General features: G+C 39.3%; 1 protein-coding gene across 7 annotated transcripts in view; it reads right to left on the bottom strand.

Moving 5' to 3' along the window:
* The window catches only part of G9a (histone-lysine N-methyltransferase G9a), a 112,753-nt gene that overhangs the window by 44,010 nt on the left and 46,184 nt on the right, over positions 1-22,559 (bottom strand). For 5 of the 7 annotated variants that reach the window (XM_068375019.1, XM_068375024.1, XM_068375018.1 and 2 more), the window contains 2 exons: positions 7,635-7,713; positions 1,349-5,378 (listed from right to left, as the gene is read on the bottom strand). In XM_068375019.1, coding sequence (XP_068231120.1) covers positions 1,349-5,378; positions 7,635-7,713 — 4,109 coding nt within the window. Of the gene's footprint in view, positions 1-1,348; positions 5,379-7,634; positions 7,714-13,703; positions 13,781-22,559 lie in introns of all 7 variants that reach the window. The other 2 variants (XM_068375020.1, XM_068375022.1) reach the window with 1 other exon arrangement.

Raw genomic sequence — 22,559 nt, forward strand, 5'->3', positions numbered from 1 at the left:
GGTGAGAACGGGTGTAAGAAATGAGTTAGCAGCTACAGTGGATATGAATGTGTTGAGGTGGTTTGGCCATGTTGAGAGAATGGAAAATGGCTGTCTGCTAAAGAAGGTGATGAATGCAAGAATTGATGGGAGAAGTACAAGAGGAAGGCCAAGGTTTGGGTGGATAGATGGAGTGAAGAAAGCTCTGGGTGATAGGAGGATAGATGTGAGAGAGGCAAGAGAGCGTGCTGGAAATAGGAATGAATGGTGAGCTATTGTGACGCAGTTACGGTAGGCCCTGCTGCTTCCTCTGGTGTCTTGGATGACCGCGGAGGTAGCAGCAGTAGGGGATTCAGCGTTATGAAGCTTCATCTGTGGTGGATAACGGGGAAGGGTGGGCTGTGGCACTCTAGCAGTACCAGCCGAACTCGGTTGAGTCCCTTGTCAGGCTGGGAGGAACGTAGAGAGATGTCCCCATTTTTGTTTCATATGTTTGATGTCGGCTACCCCATAAAATTTGGGGAAGTGCCTTGGTATATGTATGTATGCACAAAAAGTATGTTTGATGAACATCCATGAAATGGGAAAAATATATTTTAGCATCATAAAAATATGATCTGGTAATAAAAATTACTTGGATCTTAGGAGCAAATGTCACAAATATAAACAGACATTTCAAAAAGACAGGAAGAATTTTTTCAAGATACCAAAAGTGTGACACTAATCAAAAGTAAGGGCTATTGATTATAGGAACTGACAGAATGAAAAGAGATGTAGACATTAGGCTATTACAAGGGTTACTTTCAGCACCCTGGAGATGTGGACCTTCCCCATAAGTACCACTATCAGAAAGAACAATATAAATGTGTAAGGTGCAATGCTATTCCAAGGGAAAATTGGGATGCTCACTTTATAGGGTAAAGGAGCTGAATGAGAACAATATATAGTAACTGTAATTTCGAAATGTGAATAAAATTTATTTTGGTGGCTTCCCAGAAATTCCACATCAAAGGACCACACCACCTAAAGGTATGGACTTGATGTTACTGACCACAGCCATTTCAATACAGTACTATATTGCAACAATCTGGTGGAAAAAATGGTTTTACGTGCACTTTAATATTTGAGATTCAACAAAAATATCAAACAATGCAGAAAACATACTGCCAGCTGCATTATTGAATTGCCTTAAAATGATTTACTTTAGGATTAGAACTTCAGAGATTAAAAACCCCTTCCTACAATTACAGTCCTGAGATAAGCCCACTTTATTAAACCAAATCATCAAAATAAATAAAAAGAATAAAGAGTGCAAAAATGAATGCTGCTTAAAATAAAACAAGAGGGAAAGGACACAAACTTTACTTACAACATTTGAAGATTTTGATGCAACGGGTTTTGATGAGCCGCTCCCAGCACCATCCGGAGATCTAGGTGCCACGAAGGCAAGGGGATGTGGCGAGGTATTTCGGCTAAGCCTCTTACTCTTTCTGACTCCTTCTACAGAAGAAACACGTGTCTCCCCAACTGAGTCACTAGAATCTGAATTTTGGCCTTCCACCCCAAGATCGTCCAATCGTCGTTTACTGACACTGTGGCGGCGTCTGGCACTGCCACGCAAGTTATGATCATTGAGCGGAAGTGGTTCTTTAAGTATATTTTCGTCATTTAATTCTTCACTTATTTTTTCAGGCTCTTCATTTGGGTTTTCAATTGGTATCTCCTTTTCTAATTGCTCCTCACCTTCCTCCTCGTCAACTGCATTCTCCAATTTTACTTCTAATGGAACAGTTGCTGATGCATCAACAGCTTCTAGTTCTGTATCCATAGATATTGGAGGGTCTTCTTCAGTAATAAGGTTATCTTTGGCAGCATTTGTCAAAGGGTGATCATTATCATTAGTCGAAGGGCATTCATTATCATTTGCGGAATGTTGCTCTTCAATCTTATTGCAATTTTCCTCTGTTACTTCCATTTGGTCAAGGTTGTTTAATACATTATTAGAGCTTTCCTTATCATCTCCATCAACAATGGTCTCAGAATTTTCTATTTCTTCATTACTATCTTTTTTCTCTAACTTATCTTCCTCAACAAAATCATCAGGTTTCTTTATTTCTTCATCACTACCCCTTTGCTCTAACTCTATTCTATTTCCATCAACTAAATTCTCAGAATCTTTTATTTCTTCAATACTATCCTTAGCGTCTAACTCCGTTATATTCAAGCAGCTTTCTTCAATGTGTTCACCTTCTCCCGAAAGCTCCTCAACATCCACAATGTGCTCAGGAGAGGTTGCAGTGACACCATCCTCTAACTTTTCATCTACAATCTTGCTACCGTTATCACTTTTATTGATATTGTCAGGTGCCACCATTTCAGTTCCAGGATCTATCTCCTCTTCATCTTCCTCTCCAGTTCCATCTTCTACTGATTCTTTACCTACTAACATTTCATCTTCTAATTTTTTACCCTCATATGTTTCATCAAGTCTTAATTCTAGATCTGCTTCACTTGAAGGTTCTAACAGGGAACTCTCCTCTGGAGCTTCATCTTCCTTGATATTATCCTCTTCAACAGTTTGCTTCTCATTCTTATCCTCAAGTGGAAAATCTTTATAAGTATTATCATCAACCTCAAGTGAGACATCTTTGTTTGTATCACCCTCCATTTTAGAGTTTTCTTGTTCATGAGAAACCTGCTCTTGCCTAAATGCATTTTCTTCTGAAGTTATACTATCCACATTACTCCTTTCTGGCATTCCTTCAGAAACTCCAACTTCATTACCATTTTTGACATTTTCAACATCTTCCAATTTCTTCTCATCACTTGCTTCTGCAGCAGTTTTATTTTCTACTTTGGATTCATGTGCATTATCTTCTTTACCTGCTTCTGAATGTTCCTCAGTAGCCTTAACAACATCAAGCGCCACATCCTCAACAATTTTTTCTGCAAAATCATCACCACATTCACCCTGGCTATGTTCCTCAGTGGTTTTAATAACATCATCTGCCATCTCATCAACAATTTTTTCTGCAAAATCACCACATTCTTCCTGGCTATGTTCCTCATTGGCTTTAATAACATCATCTTCCATCTCGTCAACAATTTTTTCTGCAAAAGCATCACCACATTCTCCCTGGCTATGTTCCTCATTGGCTTTAATAACACCATCTTCCTTCTCATCAACAATTTTTTCTGCAAAATCATCACCACATTCTCCGTGGCTATGTTCCTCATTGGCTTTAATAACATCTGGAATCTCATCAACAATTTCTTCTGCAAAATCATCACCACATTCATCTAAAGAATCTTCATCAAGAGTATCTTCTCCAAGTTGTGTCTTCATGCTATTTTCCAATTCTCCATCTTCATTGTCATTATCAACAGCATCTGAGGTTAATTCATCTAAAGCATCTGGATCCTGTGAGAGCTGTTCTGATGGAACATCCTGAGAGGATGAATCTAAGGATTCTATATCTATATCTGATTGGACAGAATCAGTTTCCTGCGAGCCATCTAATCGATTTGTACCACTAGGTTTCCTGCCTTTACCTCCCACTGGAGTTCCCTTCTTCTTTTTATTAACAAAGGAATACTTCAGTCCCTTGTAATGTTTCTTCTTTTTCTTGCCTGTCTTCGTAAATACCTCTGATTTTATATAAGCATCTGCATTTATTTCTATATTCATATCAATTTCTTCTTTTATATTTACATCTACCACAATGTTTTCAGGTTCTGTTTCCTTAGTATCTACTTGTATATCTGTCTCAGATTTCAAAACAGGCTCTGGTTTCATAACTGTTTCTGATTTCAATGAAGTATTCAAATTTGTAACAACATCCTGGTCTTCTTTCTTTGCTCTACTCGGATAGGATTTTATTGTTGACCCTGTCTCTTGCTTTTTCATTATCTCCGGTATAGTGGGTTGCTTACCTTTTTTGTTTGCTTGAGAAGTTTCAAGACCAAAATCTCTCGAAAGTGAGAGACGTTTTCTCTTTGAATCTGAAGCTGGGCTTGAATCTCTTTCATGTGAGGTTGTACTTCTTTTTTGCTGATTGGAAGATACATCACGGTTACTGGTGTCAGAATCAGAAGACTTTCCTTTGGTTTTCTTTGGCAAAACATGCAGAGGAGAACTTCCTACACTAGTTATTTCATCAGATGCAGACTTTTTCCCCCTCCCACGGCCAGCCCCAGGCGTTGTTGGTGATGAACTACTTTGACTGGCAATCTGACTTGCAACAGTTTTTATTTTCCCTTTTCCCTGACTCGCTGATCCTTGTGAACCAGAAGCTGGACTATTTTGACTAGATTTGTCATCAACTAATTTCTTTGGACGGCCACGACTTACAACAACTGGAGAAGTTGCGCTTTCAGACTCATTTGACTTATCTACATTGAGTCTTGGCCTTCCTCTTCCTCTCTTTTCACCAGACTCTTCCTTTGTTGGAATTCGACCACGGCCCCTGCCATGCCCAACAGGACTTGGGGTTGAGGTGTTGTTTTCGACTGAGCCTTTACCTTTGCCTCTCCCTCGCCCAGCACTTAGGGAGGATTTTGGACTGTCAACACGCTGATCTTCATCTGACGTAGACTGGAGTTTCTTCTTTTTGGTGATTACACTAGGTGATTCTGTCCCCGAGTCATTCTCTTGGTTACTTTCAGATATAGTCTTTTCTCTTCCTCTACCTTTCTTGCGGTAGTTTTTATCACTACTGGTTTCCTCAGACTTTGATTCTACCTCAGATGCTTCAGAAACACTTGCAGTATCTTCACTCGAGTCCTTTTCATCAATTATGCTTTTTACATTTTTCTTTTCTTTTTCACTTCGTGTCTTTCTTGTCACGGTAGGAGGTACATTTGTGGTCACTTGAGACTCTATTCCTTCTTTCCTGATTTTCTTAAGAGCATTTGTAATGATATTTCCACTCGTAGGCATATGAGAAATCTGAGATGGAGGTGGAGGAAGAGAAGCAGGGACGTCGGGTGTCTTATCACCCTCCAAAACATCGCTCTTCCTTTTGCGAGTTAGTCTAGGAACTCTATTTCCTTTTTTTGATGCAGCTAAAACAGACTCATCATGAATGTCAGCAGAGTTAAATTGCTCTGACATAAGCTGTAACAACTTTTTCTGTTCACCGCCTTGTGAGAGGTTCTCCATTTTCTCAGACGAGTTGCTTTCTCTTTCTTCCTCGTCCTGTGAATCCACCTCCGTTTCCTCAGCTTCTTCACTCACTTCGTTATCATCGTCGTCATCATCATCAGTTCCAGTTTCTCTTGAATTATCGTCTTTAATCTTGGAAGAAGTTGAAAATTGCTTTGATCCTTCCTGAGATCCAACAGGGAAGACTTTTGCTTTACCTGTACTCCCTTTCTGATGAACCCATCGACGTTTTCCTCTAAAAAAAGAAAAAACACAAGAGCATTATTGAATACTGTGCCTCAAATTACACTAGCAGTAAACAGTAAATTTTTAATACTAAATTTTGAGAATTCTAGTAGTTTAAACATTGTATCTTTACTTAAATTACCATAAATAAAAGTTCTAAGCACTTACAAGTACTAGTGAATACATTATAAACCTTTTATATGCCTGCCTACTTAAACTTTAACATACTGTGAAAAATATACAAAGTACTAAGAGCAAGCGAAAGTATTATAGTGCTAAGATTCTGTCAGTTCTGTAACATTCCTATTAACTACAATCCTGCAATGCATAAAATACTGTTATACACAGACCTAAGCTTTATTGAAATAAAATATTTGAAAGTAATTGGCATTTTTCCTAAATGCACAAACCTCAGTTGAAACATAAGGCCTATACTGAAAATCTGGCCACCCACGGATCCAAGCTGTGGCCGGGTGGATTGGATTTCCATCCCGCTTGGCTACCTTAGCAACCGGAGACCTGAGCCTTGGGGCCGAGGTGCGAAACCTCAACACTAGGTCACAGCCCGGGCTGAAGCATGGAGATGTAACCCTAGGTGATGGCCCGGGCTGCCACAAGACAACCTCCTAATCTGGAGATGTGGGGAACCTGACCCCAGGCCTTTGAGGCGTTGATACCCAGTCACGGTCAACAGCCACAGGAGCCGTAACATGAGACGTCCTCCATCTCGCTTGGCTACTAGGGTAGTCTGGGACTACGGGCTTCCGTCCCGCTCGAAGCCATGACACCTGTCCCCCTTGGCTACCAAGGTACCAGGGCTGTGGCTTAAAGCCATTATTAGTATTATTAATTGCTGAGCTATAACCCTAGTTGTAAAAGCAGAATTCTATAATCCCAGGGCCTCCAACAGGGAAAGCAGCCCAGTGAGGAAAGGAAATAAAGAAAAATAAAATATTTTAAGAACGGTAACATTAAAATAAATACCTCCTTTATAAACTATAAAAACTTTAACAAAACAAGAGGAAGAGAAATAAGATAGAATAGTGTGCCCGAGTGTAGCCTCAAGCAAGAAAACTCTAACCCAAGACAGTGGAAAACCATGGTGTATGGCACTACCCAAGACTAGAGAACAATGGTTTGATTTTGGCGTGTCCTTCTCTTAGAGGAGCTGCTTACCATAGCCAGAGTCTCTTCTACCCTTACCAAGAGGAAAGTGGCCTCTGCTTGGGCATGAGATTCAACTTTCTCCAGATCTTGACAAAATGCGAGAACCCAATATTGATCCTGCAGCAACTGCCTCACAGATGAGGCTAGGATTAGCCGATCAGAGATACGTCAAAAGACATATCTCTTATAAGTGGGCCCAAGCTACTAGTAAGGTGAACATCTGTAAAGGAGGAAGAAATGCTGGTTTCCTCATTCTACTCCTTAATCTCTAGAGACTTAGCAAGGGCTAGGACCAGGATGGACTCTGGTTATAAGACTTCTGAGGGAGTAGCCCTCTCTATAATCCAGATAGGAGTAAGAGTCGACAAACAAGACTTCCCTCCATCTAAGGGATACAGAAAGGTTGCCTAGAGTTAAAAGGTCACTGCTCTTCTTTGATCAACTACCAGAGGAGGCAGAGGGGAGGGTACAGGAGAAGAAGGAAGTCGTCAGGATTTCTTGGATTTCGAGGAAGACCCCAAAGGCAAAGAATCCCTTTTAGACTTCTTACTCCTCTTACCATACCACTAGCACTGGAAGGATGATACTCTCAACACTTGGTAGATGGAGACATCTCCATGCAAGAGTGTCCTCTGTATGAAGGGCAAAGTCGGTAACGATCTATCTCTGACCAAAATAAACATGCCATTCCGCCTTGCCAGGAAACACACACGCACACACGTTGGCAACCTCAAGGTTAACACTCACACCTGTAAAGAAAATTTTTAAAGTCTATATTAGGAAAGCCAGTTTAAGGAGCATGGAAGAGAAAGTCTACTCCTAACCATGGCTAAAATCACAGTGAGGTTGTTTATACTGAGAAAGAGGGCCAGTGCATCACCACTACTTCAACCAGGCCAGTTGCTGACACCTGGCTAAAAATATTTTCAGCTGTGTTCCAGCTTGCACTATTTTCTATCTCCTGTGTAAAGAACGAATGTTTTCATTCATGTCAGAACAAGCTGTCCTATTACATTAAAAGAACAAGGTAAAACACAAAAGACTACAGTGACAAACCAATTGTGAAATGACACAAGACTTGTTTTCATTGTCAACTTACCTCCCTCTCTTTTTCTTAGCCCAGTATCTCCTCAATCCAATGAGGCGCTTATCAGCCGCGTAGCTGCCTTCAAACATATCTGGGTACAGAAAAATTAGAAAAATTTAGAAACTTTACGACAATTGTATGAAAGAATGTTCACACTGCATTCACACAAATTTCATTAATTAAAAGTGTAATACATTCCACAATGAAAATTACATCTTATTCATTCTTCTATGACTACGGCAACTTGGGTACTACTTCTTCTACTGCAGTTATGGCAAATTGTACTGAAGATTGTATCTCATGAATTTTTAGCAAAGCTAATCCTACTACAAACTAGAATATATTGTCACCACATTTAATCAAAACAAGTTTAAAATTTCACTAAAGGGTACCTTTAGTTACTTCTACTAATTAAGAGGAAATTCTTTAAAGAAGTCTTTTTGGCTATAAAACTGAAATAAAAAATAATTCTACATCAATCTTAATGCTACCTAACAATATAATAAAACACAAAAACTTTTACATATATTTATGATAATCAAGTACTAAAAAATCATTACCAGATAAAACCGGAGGAGGGAGGCCACTTCAACACCTAATCTTGGCACACATTTAACATCTAATTAATGTGGTCTATGATAATAGGAGGTGCAATTATATGTAAGAATTTTGAGTGATTTTTTGCGTTTGAATTGATCACAACTGTACAAAGTGTTGAGCCTGTAGTTCTTTTGAATGAGAACCCCCTCAACATAATTGAAAGGCATATTCCTTCTCATGATATCAAGTGAAAGACAAACCCTAGTTCACTGATGATTCTAGACATATTTATTTGGAAAAACAGGTGGCTTATCATCTTGGAATTACTGGTCTCTGCTAAGAGCTATTGCTCACATTGTTTAAGCTGTTACTGAAAAGGAATACAATTTGACCATAAAAGAAAAACTTTCTGGTACAACCCAGAATCATAAATGGTGGGTTAGCGTTAAATGAGAAACCCAATCTTCCTCATTCCCGTTTTCCTGAGGTTCAACAAACTAGTTTAGCTTTTTGGTCCCATGCAATTAAAACACTCCTGATAGACCTTGAAGCTTATGAAGATGTAAACCTAAATGATATTTTTTTTCTTTGGTTCTAATAAAGACTGCTGATTTCTTAGCTACAGTTTTTCTTCTTTTGCACTTGTAGATTTTACAAAGTTACTTCATTATGTACTGTGTTTGTGGTAACTCTAGCCTTCCTGGTTACCACCGAATTTCCTTAACTTCTATTCTACCTAATGTTTTTGAATGTTTACAGGCAAAATGTCTAAATGGGTATACTGAAGGTAACAATCTCTTCCCTAGTTTGCAATTTGGATTTCATAAAGGGTCTGGAGTATGTGATGTCCTTCTTACAGTTTCCAATGCTGTATACAAAATCCCTTGATTGTGGTCAATTAGTTTAAGTAATTGGCCTTGATTTTAATGATGCCTTTGGCAGTGTTAATCATGAGGCCCATGTTGGAGTAGGTGGGTCTTTTCTTAGCATCATTATTGAATTTTTAACCCTTTAACCCCCAGGCTATTTGGAAATTTCCAACCCTTAACCCCCAAAGGGTTATTTTTTCCCAGCACATTTTGCAGTATATTTTTTTTTTTAAATTGCTCTAACAGCCTTAATTTTGGTCATAGAGAGGTAAGGTTGGTCTCATTCTCTTGGAAAATGCCTGAATTTTTTCAAAAAATTATCAAAAATATGAAAAAAAAAATTTTTATAGCATTTTTTCGCAAGGACGTACCGGTACGTCCATGGGGGTAAAGGGATGGCTTTTGTGAAACGTACCAGTACGTCCTTTGGGGGTAAAAGTGTTAAGTAATAGATTACAAAGTAGTTATTTATGGGCACCATAGTGACCATAGGAATGTGATATCTGGTGTTCCTCAGAATTGTTCTTGGCCCATTAGTTTTCAAACTATATTGTATGTGGTTTGACCTAGAAAACAAGCTTGTTGCATAGGCAGATGATGCTTTTCTCTTTGCATCAGTTCTATCTCCTGAATGTAGACCTGGGTTGCTAAATCCCTTTACAGAGATCTAGCTAAAATTACTGCACATTTAAAACCTAGTGCTTTCCCTATGCAGAAATGCTAACTTAACAAATACAGTAGTTTGGAGTAGGTATTAAATTAAAATGCAATAAAAAATTTTCAGAATATGGAAGGGGAGATAGACATACTGACGAAGCAGGCGTAGAAAACTGAAGAATGAGAAACTGCTACTTACTACTGTCCAATTACTTTACTAGGGGCATGTATCTTTTGAAAGGAAAGAAAACAGGATAAACTTATGATAAATTTTGAGGGTTAACTTCGATAAAACAAGCTACTAGAAAAGAAGCAATATGAACATCAGGGGAAGTTCACAGAAATAGGGCTACAACAAATCTTGGTATTCCTTTCAAGATCACAAACATCACTGGTGTCTCAATGAGCTGAAGCAATATGAAGGAAGACAGTCAAAATGGAATAGGGAGAAAAAAAATTGAATAAAATAGAATATTAGTACTCATGGGCATTAATTATTCAATTTTTTCTAAGTCCTCACAGTGTACAAATCTCATATTTCAATCACAGATTTTCTCAAAAAGTGGGATACGACATTTAAAGCTTTTCAGTGTTTATTTTTAATTTGAGGATGATATACTTGGTATTAAGCCCCAGTTACTTTCAATACCAAAGGTATCCCTCATTTTCCAACATGCGTATCATACTTATGAGACATGCTGCCAAGGTGTTAATTCATTTTCCTTACAAATCCCTGATGGAGCCAAGTTATTTTTGTACAAGACAGTTTATGAGCAAATAACAGACATAAAAGTTAAAAGATTGTGATGGTGGAATTTTTAAGATATGACAAAAGACTGAATTATATTTTCTAATTGGGCAAAAAGACCAAGAAATGAAAAGAGGAACGGTCTGACAATAAAAGCATTTAGTTTGTTTATTGCATACTCCTCCTATGAAGTTAAGTTAAAGTTCCTTGGAAGAAGTTTCTGAAGACTGTATAGAATTGACAATGCCAATGATTCACCCCATAATAAAATGGCATATAGAACGTCTGATAACGTCTATGGCTTGTCATCTCTAGGAGCATTGGCAAGGGACAACCTCAATTCCCCCAAATAAAAATGAAATGGCTTAAATGGTGAAAGGAACTGGGACTTAACTGATTAATGTATTGAATCCTACCTCCTATAAAACCATCATGGGTAAGGAATCCTTTTGAGATAGTAAATTGCAACTTTCCCATTAGAAGTAAAGAATAAAGAGCAACTCCATCTTGTGATTGAGATACTTTAATCACCCCTGTTCAATAATAAAAGGTTGCCTAGTTTCAATTTACTGGCGTATTAAGTTCCTTAAATACATGATTATCATTTAAAAAACTAAGCAATGACTACAAAATAGTTTCTACAGACTTCCAATGCAGGTACTCCACAAATACCAGGTACTGTAGATAAGAACCTGTCTCTAAGCAGAATCCTTGAGAATTCCCACTAATGACAATCTACTATACATCAATTCAACAGAATCACTAACGCCAACTATACTGGCAAAGCAGCGAAGCTGGCAGCCTTCACCAGAAAAGAAAAAATTAACAGGAAACTGGGATCTTGTGTTTAGTACAAATAAAATCAGGAATTATAATATACATATACTTTAAACCCTCTAGCCTTGGTAAGAAGTTCGGTAAGGAAATAAAAATAAAAAAGGAAAGCTTGCAATTGAAAGATATTCCTAGTGTACTAAAGTATTTGTCAACCAGTGGTGCCATTTTGTGGTTTTTTGCCTCAAAACGTGGACAGATAGCGATATCCAGCATCTCTCTATGGTCACGCTGACTTCGGATACATTTACAGAACTTGTAAAAATAAAACCACATTTTATATCATTGCTTAAAGTTTTGGTAATTAACCTTTGATAATGAAAGGAAGATCACCCTAAATATAATAAATATAGGATATAATTCTTATATTAAATCCTTGAACAATAAGATTCTAAATATGTATCAAAATTTGGTTTTCACCGATTTCATAAAAAAAGATGAAAATACTGTACAGTAATGCGTCGATTAAAAACACAACTAAGCTCATGTGGAAATTCTATGCAGGTACTGTACAACAGCAACATTGCATGTACCCAAACTGAGTGTAGTCGAGGTGGCAATGCTTCTGTCAACCCAATTATGATTATATCTATGTTGCTTTAGTGAAGCCATAAAGATTTCCTTTACATTAATGATGTGTCTCATAACTTTGGTGAATAATGCCCCACTTTAGTTGCAGTGTCCCTTGCGATGTAAACCCTCTCCAAAATGCATAGGCATAAAATGCTCATGGCTCTTTCTATAGGGAAAATCCTGTGAAGTATCCAATATTTCCTTCACTTGCTCAACAGAAATTTTCAATGGCTATCCGAATGAAATTTTATTCCAATCTTGAGTTAATACTTACTTCATGTTATACAGCATCAGGAATATGGAAAAAGAAGTATTCTTTCTACATATAAGCTTTTTATGTTCCTATTACATCAATGACCAATTACCAGTCAATGAAACTAGGACCGAGCAAACATGAAACGTAGTACAAGTGAATCAAGGCATGCTACTGCTATTATGAGTACTGTACTCACTCTATAATACACAACCTTATATCACTACTACTTTACTATATTAAAAATCTGCTAAACAAGATCACTAAAAAAGCACCTCAGCAAGGTTGGAATGGTTGGCCAGCTAAATTACTGGAAGACAAAAATAATGAATGAAAATCCGGCATTGTACAGTTAATAACGACGGAGCTAAAGAAGCATAGCAAAGAACTTTTAGTATTCTCTACAGTGAGCCAAACAAGGTACACTGTAAGTAGTACACCCATAAACAGATAACAACCCTAAAATTTATGGATGACATCCATCAATGTCTATAAAAAAAGACTACTAAAAATAAAAGGGAAACATTGTATACTGCATTAAAGACCTAGCATTACCAAGGAATGATAGAATAAAATGCATAACAGTGCTAACTAGAGGGGCCCTCAGTACAGCGCAGACCTCTGCCACGGCCGCTTATTTCTCGACCTTGACCTTTGACCTTATACATGTATTGGTTGGCGTGGATTTTCATACACTCAAGTATAAAACAAGTTAGAAGTCGCTGTGACAACGATGTCCAAACTCATGGCTAATTATGTGAGTTGGACATTTTGCTTGACCGTGACCTTGACATTCCAAAATTTAATAATTTCCAGCTTTTTATATAACAGTTAATTCCTGCAAGTTTCATTCCTCTACAATTAAAATTGTGGCCAGGAAGCTGCTCCCAAACAAACCTATACACACATAAACAAACAAACACACAAACAGGGGCGAAAACATAATATCCTTCCAACTTCGTTGACGGAGGTAATAACTAGACTGCACTAATGTTTTCTGAAAACATTGAAAACTGTCAATTGGAATTTCAAATTAGGTAAAACGCAGTATATTCTTAGACTAACATGACTTGCTTAGCAAATACAGTATAAGCAAGAGAATTGAAAAGATGGTAGTCTCCCTGACTGCTAATAAGACATACCATATCCATTTCCTTCATTTTTAACAGAAGGTACAAGGAAGATAACTAATTTAGCATGTCGTGAAATTTTATTTCAGTCAAGGAATTTGGGCCATATGGCATGGTGCAAAATCAAAAGAAAAAATGGATAGAAAGATTGCAGAAAGTAGAGGTAAGGTAGAGGGTAAAAAAGTGGATGCAGGTAGGGGGAAAAGGGCTGCTGTAAAGGCCCTTTATAGTAATACCTACAGTGCACTGTGTGAGGTGCACTGCTGGCGCTAACTCACAAGGAACATATCATGTGCATATCCTAAACATGGCAAGTTCAAACCACTTTAACAATACCCAAAGAAAGTTGAAAGCGTAGAGCTGAAGGAAATTAAATAATTGAGATAATACTCACAAATCTGCATTACTAAATAGCCCAGGCAATAAATTTGTTTATGATTTTGTTAGTTAAGGAATATCTCTGGTGTGGATACTCACTTGAGACGAAAGCTCAATACGCCTTCCATCTAGAGATGACCCTACTGTCGGCCAACACCGCACAGTTCTAGCCAATACTGTATAGAATAAGTAAAATAGGAGGTTTGTATGACACGGACATGTTTTAATCAATACAGCATCTAGAAAGCATTTACTGTATGAGGAGAAACCTACGTGTACTTTATATACCCCTACCCATATGCTCTAAGCTCAAATGTCTTAAATTCTTAATAAATTTTCTAAATACAAAAGGACTTTTTTTACAGTGTAGTGTGCTAAGAAAATACACAGACCGTCTATCAAAACCTTTATGCAAAGAGGTTGACTTAGAATAAATTAGCTAACCGAGCCTTGATCAATAAATACATCTAAAACTTTTTCAAAAATTCATACTAGCACTGCCTTTTGTCATATTCAGTTTATCAACTTGTTAAGTTGTTTTAATATAGTGTGTATTTCCATCAGCTGATATTTATATGAAGTGACAGATTCTAGTACTTCTCAACCTTAACAAAGAATTACTTGAAGGAAATTTCATCAAAAGAAGAAAGATTTAAAGATTTTTTTTTTAAATTAAATAATAGAAGAAAAGTACAGTTAAACTTCCTTATCGGTAGTCATTACGTTCTGAGCCCCTTGTAGAATTCCGCAGATAATAGGCAATAGAAAATCTAAGGATTTTTTAACTTTTAAATATTCACTTAAGATGTTATCATTATGTACTTTAAATTCAAAGTACACTACTACAAAGAATTTAATGCACTGCAATATCAGTAAAGTACAATACAGTACTGTATATTAAATCTTAACAAGGCAATAGTGTAACAATACCCCCACCTATTTCTCTCTCTCTCTCATATACATACAGTATAAGTCTGTTAATGTTCTTTACTACGCTATACTGGCGAGTCTAAATATTATCGTTGTAATAACATAATACTTTACTGTATGAGGATTATGATTGTAATAATAGTTAAATAGCAATGAAAAAGCATACCATAACTTCATCTCAGTCGTTTAAAAACTATTCAGCACTCATGACATATAATAACCATACATTAAAGATATTACCAATGGAAACTATCAGCAACTATTATTGTTATTATTATTACTAGCTTAGTTACAACATTAGTTGGAAAAGCAGGATGCTATAAGCCCTAGGGATCCAACAGGGAATAAAGCCCCCATGAGGAACCAAAATAAAGAAATATATAAAATATATACAAGAAGTAATACTGTAGTAACAAACATAAAACATCTCAAGATCAGTAACAATGTTAAAATAAATTTGTCATACATAAAAAACGATGAGAATCATGTCAACCTATTCCACATAAAAATATTCACTGCAAGTTTGAACTTCTGAGATTCCACCGATTAAACTACCTGAGTAGGAAGATTATTCCACAATCTGGTTACAGCTGGAATAAAACTTCTAGAATACCGTGGTGTTGGGCCTTATGATGATAAAGGCAAAACTGTTAGAATTAACTGCATACCAAGTACTTTGTCCAGGAGGGTACAGTCTGGGAAGATCTGAATGCAAAGGATGATCAGAATTATAAAAAATTTTATGTACATAAACAACTAACTGAACGACAGTACCAGAGATTAATATCAAAATCAGGAATAAGAAATATGATATTTTAATTATAAAATAAATTTTTGAATATACTTACCCGGTGAATATATAATAGCTGAGCCTCCGGCGGCTCGACAGAAAAAACACACAAAAACTCGCGAGCGATCGCTATGAAGGTTGCGGGTGTGCCCACTAGCGCCAACTATCGGCCAGATACCGCATATACATGTAAACAGACCCAATTTTTCTCATCCCACTGGGTCTCTATCGGGGAGGAAGGGGGGGCCTTTAATTTATATATTCACCGGGTAAGTATATTCAAAAATTTATTTTATAATTAAAATATCATTTTTAAATATTTAACTTAGCCGGTGAATATATAATAGCCGATTCACACCCATGGTGGTGGGTAGAGACCAGAGTTAATTAAGTTTACAGCGTATATGCTTAGAGTTTTTGACAGTTATATCATAACAAAACCCAAATATATAAAGGTACCTGGTAAGGAAGTTGACTTAGACGATTACTCTGCCTTATTAGTCTATCTTCCTCATGAATCCCAGCGATCCTCTTAGGATGCTGGAAGACTCCCAGGAGCTGAAGTATTAAGGGCTGCAACCCATACAACAGGACCTCATCAAACCCCTAATCTGGGCGCTCTCAAGAAATGACTTTGACCACCCGCCAAATCAACCAGGATGCGAAAGGCTTCTTAGCCTTCCGTACAACCCAAAAAACAATATTAAAAACATTTCAAGAGACAGATTAAAAAGGATATTGGAATTAGGGTAATGTAGTGGTAGAACCCTCACCCACTACTGCACTCGCTGCAACGAATGGACCCAGTGTGTAGCAGTCCTCGTAAAGAGTCTGGACATCTTTTAAGTAAAATGACGCGAACACTGACTTGCTTCTCCAAAAAGTCGCGTCCATAATACTTTGCAGAGATTTATTTTGCTTGAAGGCCACGGAGGTTGCTATAGCTCTAACTTCGTGCGTCTTAACCTTAAGCAAACATCGGTCTTTCTCATTCAAGTGAGAATGAGCTTCTCGTATTAAAAATCTGATAAAATATGACAAAGCATTCTTTGACATAGGCAATGATGGTTTCTTAACTGAGCACCATAATGCCTCAGATTTACCTCGTAATGACTTAGTACTAGCTAAATAGAACTTAAGAGCTCTAACAGGACATAATACTCTTTCCAGTTCGTTGCCTACGATCTCTGATAAGCAAGGAATATCAAAAGATTTAGGCCAAGGACGAGAAGGCAGTTCATTTTTGGCCAGGAAACCAAGTTGAAGTGAACAAGTGGCTTTTTCTGTAGAAAAGCCAATGTTCTTACTGAAGGCATGAAGTTCACTGACCCTTTTAGCCGAAGCCAAGCACACTAGGAAAAGTGTCTTGAGGGTGAGATCCTTCAGGGAGGCTGAATGTAATGGCTCAAACCTGTCTGACATGAGGAACCTTAGGACCACGTCTAAGTTCCATCCAGGAGTTGCCAAACGACGTTCCTTAGAGGTCTCGAAAGACTTAAGGAGATCTTGGAGATCTTTATTGTTGGAAAGATCTAAGCCTCTATGTCAAAAGACCGAAGCCAACATGCTCCTGTAGCCCTTAATCGTGGGAGCTGAAAGGGAGCGAACCTTTCTCAGATGTAAAAGAAAATCTGTGATTTGGGCTACAGAGGTACTGGACGAGGACACAGATGCTGACTTGCACCAGTCTCGAAAGACTTCCCACTTCGACTGGTATACTCTAATGGTAGAAGCTCTCCTCGCTCTTGCAATCGCACTGGCTGCCTCCTTCGAAAAGCCTCGAGCTCTTGAGAGTCTTTCGATAGTCTGAAGGAAGTCAGACGAAGAGCGGGGAGGCTTTGATGGACATTCTTTACGTGGGGCTGACGTAACAGATCTACCCTTAGAGGAAGACTTCTTGGAAAGTCTACCAGCCATTGAAGTACCTCGGTGAACCACTCTCTCGCGGGCCAGAGGGTAGCAACCAACGCCAACCTTGTCCCTTCGTGAGAGGCAAAATTCTGCAGTACCTTGTTGACTATCTTGAATGGTGGGAATGCATATAAGTCCAGAAGAGACCAATCCAGTAGAAACGCGTCTATGTGGATTGTTTCTGTATCTAGGACTGGAGAGCAATAGATTGGTAACCTTTTGGTCAACGAGGAGGCAAAGAGGTCTATGGTGGGTTGACCCCAAGTAGCCCAAAAACTCTTGCACACGTCCTTGTGGAGGGTCCATTCCGTGGGTATCACCTGACTCCTTCGACTGAGACAGTCTGCCAAGACGTTCAAGTCCCCCTGGATGAATCTCGTCAACAGGGAGATGCCTCGATTTCTTGACCATAAGAGAAGGTCCCTTGCGATCTCGAGCAGCGTGAAGGAGTGTGTGCCTCCTTGCTTGGAGATGTACGCCAAAGCTGTGGTGTTGTCTGAGTTGACCTCTACCACTTAGTTTCGAAGAAGCTTTCGAATATCATCAAGGCCAAGTGGACTGCTAATAGCTCCTTGCCGTTGATGTGCATGCTCTTCTGACTTGAGGTCCACAGACCCGAGCATTCCCGACCGTCCAGGGTCGCACCCCAACCCAAATCCGACGCGTCTGAGAACAACACGTGGTTTGGGTTCTTGACTGCTAGGGATAGTCCCTCTCTCAGACTGATATTGCTGTCCCACCATTTCAGGCATGCCTTTACTGGTTCGGAGACTGGGAATGATACCGTCTCTAACGTCTTGTCCTAGTTCCAGTGAGAGGCTAGATGGAACCGGAGAGGCAGAAGGTGTAGTCTCCCTAGTGAGACAAACTGCTCCAGGGATGAGAGAGTCCTTACGAGACTGTTCCAACTCCTGACTGAACAAACGTTCTCTTTTCAGCATTAGTTGGACTTCGAGCAGGGCTTGTTCTATTCGGGTGGCAGACGGAAGAGCCCGAAAAAACTGGACTGCGAATCTCCATCCCCAAATATAGAATAATCTGGGATGGGATCAGTTGGGACTTTTAGGTTGACCAAAAGTCCCAACTCCCTGGCCAGACTCAACGTCCAATGTAGATCCTGCAGACAGCGAAGACTGGACGATGCTCTGAGAAGCCAGTCGTCCAAGTACAGGGAGGCTCGGATCCCCGATAGATGGGGGGATTTTGCCACATTCCTCATGAGCCTCGTAAACACGAGAGGAGCAGGACTGAGGCCAAAGCACAGGGCTCGAAACTGGTACCCCACATTCCTGTAAACAAACCTCAGAAACGGTTGGGAATCCGGGTGTATAGGAATGTGGAAGTATGCCTCCTGAAGGTTGAGAGAGACCATCCAGTCGCCTTCCATTAATGCTGTTAAGACAGCCTGGTAGACTTCATCGTGAAGTTTGTCTTGACGATGAACACATTGAGCGCACTTGCCTCTTACGTACTCCTGCAGTGAACATGGCTGCCAGATCATTGGAGCCATCCCTGAGGGACTTGTTCCTGCAGAGAACGTGGCTGTCAGATCATTGGAGCCATCCCTGAGGGACTTGTTCCTGCAGAGAACGTGGCTGTCAGATCATTGGAGCCATCCCTGAAAGCCTAGTTTATGCATGACATAATTGTACAGCAAAACTTCAAACGCTCGAAAAAAAAAAAAAACTCCTAACAGGAGATGGTCTAGCTCTGAAGTCGACCATAAAATCTTGGAGCGTCTCATGGCCAGGCGCCAGGGAGAGTCTATGAGGTTTGAGAAGTCTATCTGGGCAGAGGCAGGAACTCCCAAGCCGAGAACTTCTCCCGTGTCATATCAGACTCTCGTTCTATAAGCCAGCTTAAAAGTAGGGAAAGCAAAGGCTGTCTCCCCCAAACTCCTCCTGGTGATTAACCAGTCGCCTAGCAAACGTAAAGCTCTCTTAGAAGAGCGAGAGAGCACTAGCTTATAAAACAACGGCTTCGAAGTAGCTAGGCCTAGTGTAAACTCTGACGTTTAGGTGAACGAGGAGCAGCAGTTACAAAAAGATCCGGACAAAGATCCTTAAAAATCAGCATGATTTATTTAAAGTCCATGGAGGGCTGAGCAGCTTAAGGCTCCTTTTCGTCTGACAGAGTCCTCAAGGGAATATCAGTAGGAGGGGGATCAGCAACTTCCTCATCTGAAGGAACCTTGTCCGACAATAGCCGAGTCTCAAGCAAGGGAGAGACCTGCCGTGGTGGTAATGCTTGACAAGCAGAGTCCACACGCAAAGGAGCAACAGTATAAGTCAAGGACGCTATGTCATGTAACTGCTTAAAGGACTGACCAGTAACAACAACAGGTGCGGGAGGACGTTCGACGTCAACTCGAGACTGCCTTGACTGCTTAGACTGAGCAGTCAAAACAACTCTTGACTGCGGTGCTTGACGCTCAACGTCAAAACAAGTCAACTATGCTGGTTGGTGAACGTCCTGAACGTCAACAAGAGCAAGCGGCAGCGGCTGAACGTCCACAAGCGGCTGAGAGTCAACACGGGACTGCATCGAGTGAGGCTCTACAAAACACGATTGACGTGACTTTGTAACGTCAATGTCAACAGGACGAGCAAAGGCTCGTTTGGGCGGCTGACGGCCAAGATATCGATCAGCTAAGCGGCGAGGATCATCGTGAACCTGCTCAACAGAATAGTCCTCCATAAGAGAGGCAAGCTTATTCTGCATGTCTTGCCGTACAACCCATTTAGGATCAACGGGAATGGTTGCGGTAAGAGACGAGGGTAACGTCTGTGACTGCAAAACCTTGCCTACAAAAAGACTCTCGGAGCCTGTGTTACGCTTTTGTTTAGGCGGCGAGCAGTCTTCCGATGACTGCATAGGGTCAGAGCTGTCCTAATGGTTAAAATCAGGACGCTGGACCTGTCCTGAAAGGACTGACTTTCGCTTAAAGGTCTCGAAACCTTGTTCCACGGTTTCTTATGCGAAAAGCCTTCGGATGACGAGGAGAAAATCGTCTCGCTCGTCTTATGGTAGGGGCGGTGTTGATGAGACACGCCTGAAACCATAGAGGGAACGTCTGTTCGCTGATCAAGTCCTCTCGAACCCATAAGTCGTACGACATTACTTCTCCCCTGGGCTTGGGAGCTTGCAAGAGGTCTCGGACTAGGCGAACGACAGGCACGAACAGACGAACCCTCGGTCGCAACACTGATAACACTGCGCAATTATCACTTTATCACTACGATTTTCTGTTTTGCACTTACTTCACTGAAATCGAATTTTTCAACAATTCACATTAGGTATGAATAAAACTGATTTCTACCTGAAGCACGCAATTCTACCCTCATCAAAAGGTTATAATTGCGAAATCAGTCGTATAATGTAAGCACATTAATACAAGCAAAAAACAGTAAACATATATTAAGATAAAAAGATCAGTGGCTGGGAAGGAGACTAAACACTAGTTCATTCAAAACTACGTTTTCAATCTCTCACCGTACAGTGCCTTGGGACGAGAATAAAAACTAAAAACGTTTTATCCTTTCTCCCCGTACAGAGACTAGGGACGAGAGTAAAAAACTGACTCGAGAACAACGTTACTCGCTTGGGACGAGAATAAAGATCGGAACGTTCTCTCTTCCTCTCTCTCTCTCTCTCTCTCTCTCTCTTGATTTCGCACCGAAGAGAAGAGCCCACTTATCTTTCGTCAATAAACAGGTTATTTGACCAAAGGAAAAAACTGAAAGGTTTTTCAATTAACAAGTTCCTTTAAAATAGTATTTAAAACATTTAAGTTTGAAAGAAGAATGAACAAAACGTCAGAATCGATTTACTCTTTCTGCAAAGTGAAACCGTGATTCTCTCTCTCTCTATCGTAACGATAGAGCGCAAACTGCGTAGCATAAATAAACTAAACGTTAGTTCATCTTTGAAACAGTACGAAGACTATTCAAAGAAAATCTTTCATAAAATATCTACTAAAAAATATTCATTTAATAAGTTTTAAATCATTTGCTCTGTTAAAGTTATTTACGATTGAAAGGGCTCAACGTTGTTTAACTTCGGTTTCCAAGTTAGGACCGCCTACTCTCGGATTAGAGGAGGAATAGGAAAGGTCGCATATAAACAAATCATTAAAATTTATCTTGATGTTTATTATAAATGGAAAGCTAATCGAAGAGGCCTAATAAAGGCGGTTGAGATATAAAATATATAGAGGAAAATCTATAATTAATTTATAACGTGATAATTGCTAAAAGCCTAAAACACACTTCCGTACTAAGGGAAGGGTCGGCCATTTAAAAGTCAAAGAAAGTCCAAAAAACAATCCAAAGTCATCAAAAATTAAACCTATCCAAAAACGAGTTCAAGATTTAAGTTGAAGATAAAACACCTGCACTGCGAAAGCTCAAACCAAAAGGAAGTACTTCACCAGATATGTTGAGAAAACTCCATGTTATACAGCGAGTATTGATACGTCTTGTCGTTAAGGCCGACAGAAAAATTGGGTCTGTTTACATGTATATGCGGTATCTGGCCGATAGTTGGCGCTAGTGGGCACACCCGCAACCTTCATAGCGATCGCTCGCGAGTTTTTGTGTGTTTTTTCTGTCGAGCCGCCGGAGGCTCAGCTATTATATATTCACCGGCTAAGTTAAATATTTAAAATTAATAGACTGCAAAATTTTGTCCAATAAATTAAGATGAGAGTTAGCAGGTGAAGATCAGACAGGATAACATTACTCAAAACAAGGTAGAATTAAGGAAGGAAAATTTTTCTTCAAATAGATTGATCACTAAAAATCTTGAAAGGTTTTTCAATAGGGCTATTTTTTTGTGCAACTGAAGAAGAAACAGACCTAATGTGCCTCTCAAATGTAAATTTGCAAACAAGAACCACACCTAAAATTTTAAAGGAGTTATATACCGTATAGTTAAAGACACATTATTAATGCAAAGATCTGGATGTTGAGGGGCCAGTCCTCAGCCTACTTACAATCATACTTTGAAGTTGTTAGGGTTCAACCTAATGCCCCATAATTTGCACCATGCACTAATTTTGGCTAAATCTCTATTAAGGAATTCAGTAACCCAAGATCTACACTCAGGAGATGGAATTGATGCAGAGATGCAGAGTATCACATTCCTAGGGTCACAGTTTCCAGTCAACAACTCTTTGCAATATATTACTTTGAAAATTCAATAATGATGCTAAGAAAAGACCCACCTACGCACAACTGTTTGAGTTTGAAAACAATGGCCTTATGATCAACACAGACAAAGGCAGCACTAAAATCCAGGCCATTCATACAAAATTCCTGACCCCA

Source organism: Palaemon carinicauda, chromosome 6 (genome assembly GCF_036898095.1).
Source record: "Palaemon carinicauda isolate YSFRI2023 chromosome 6, ASM3689809v2, whole genome shotgun sequence".
In the NCBI taxonomy this organism is placed as follows: Eukaryota; Metazoa; Arthropoda; class Malacostraca; order Decapoda; family Palaemonidae; genus Palaemon; species Palaemon carinicauda.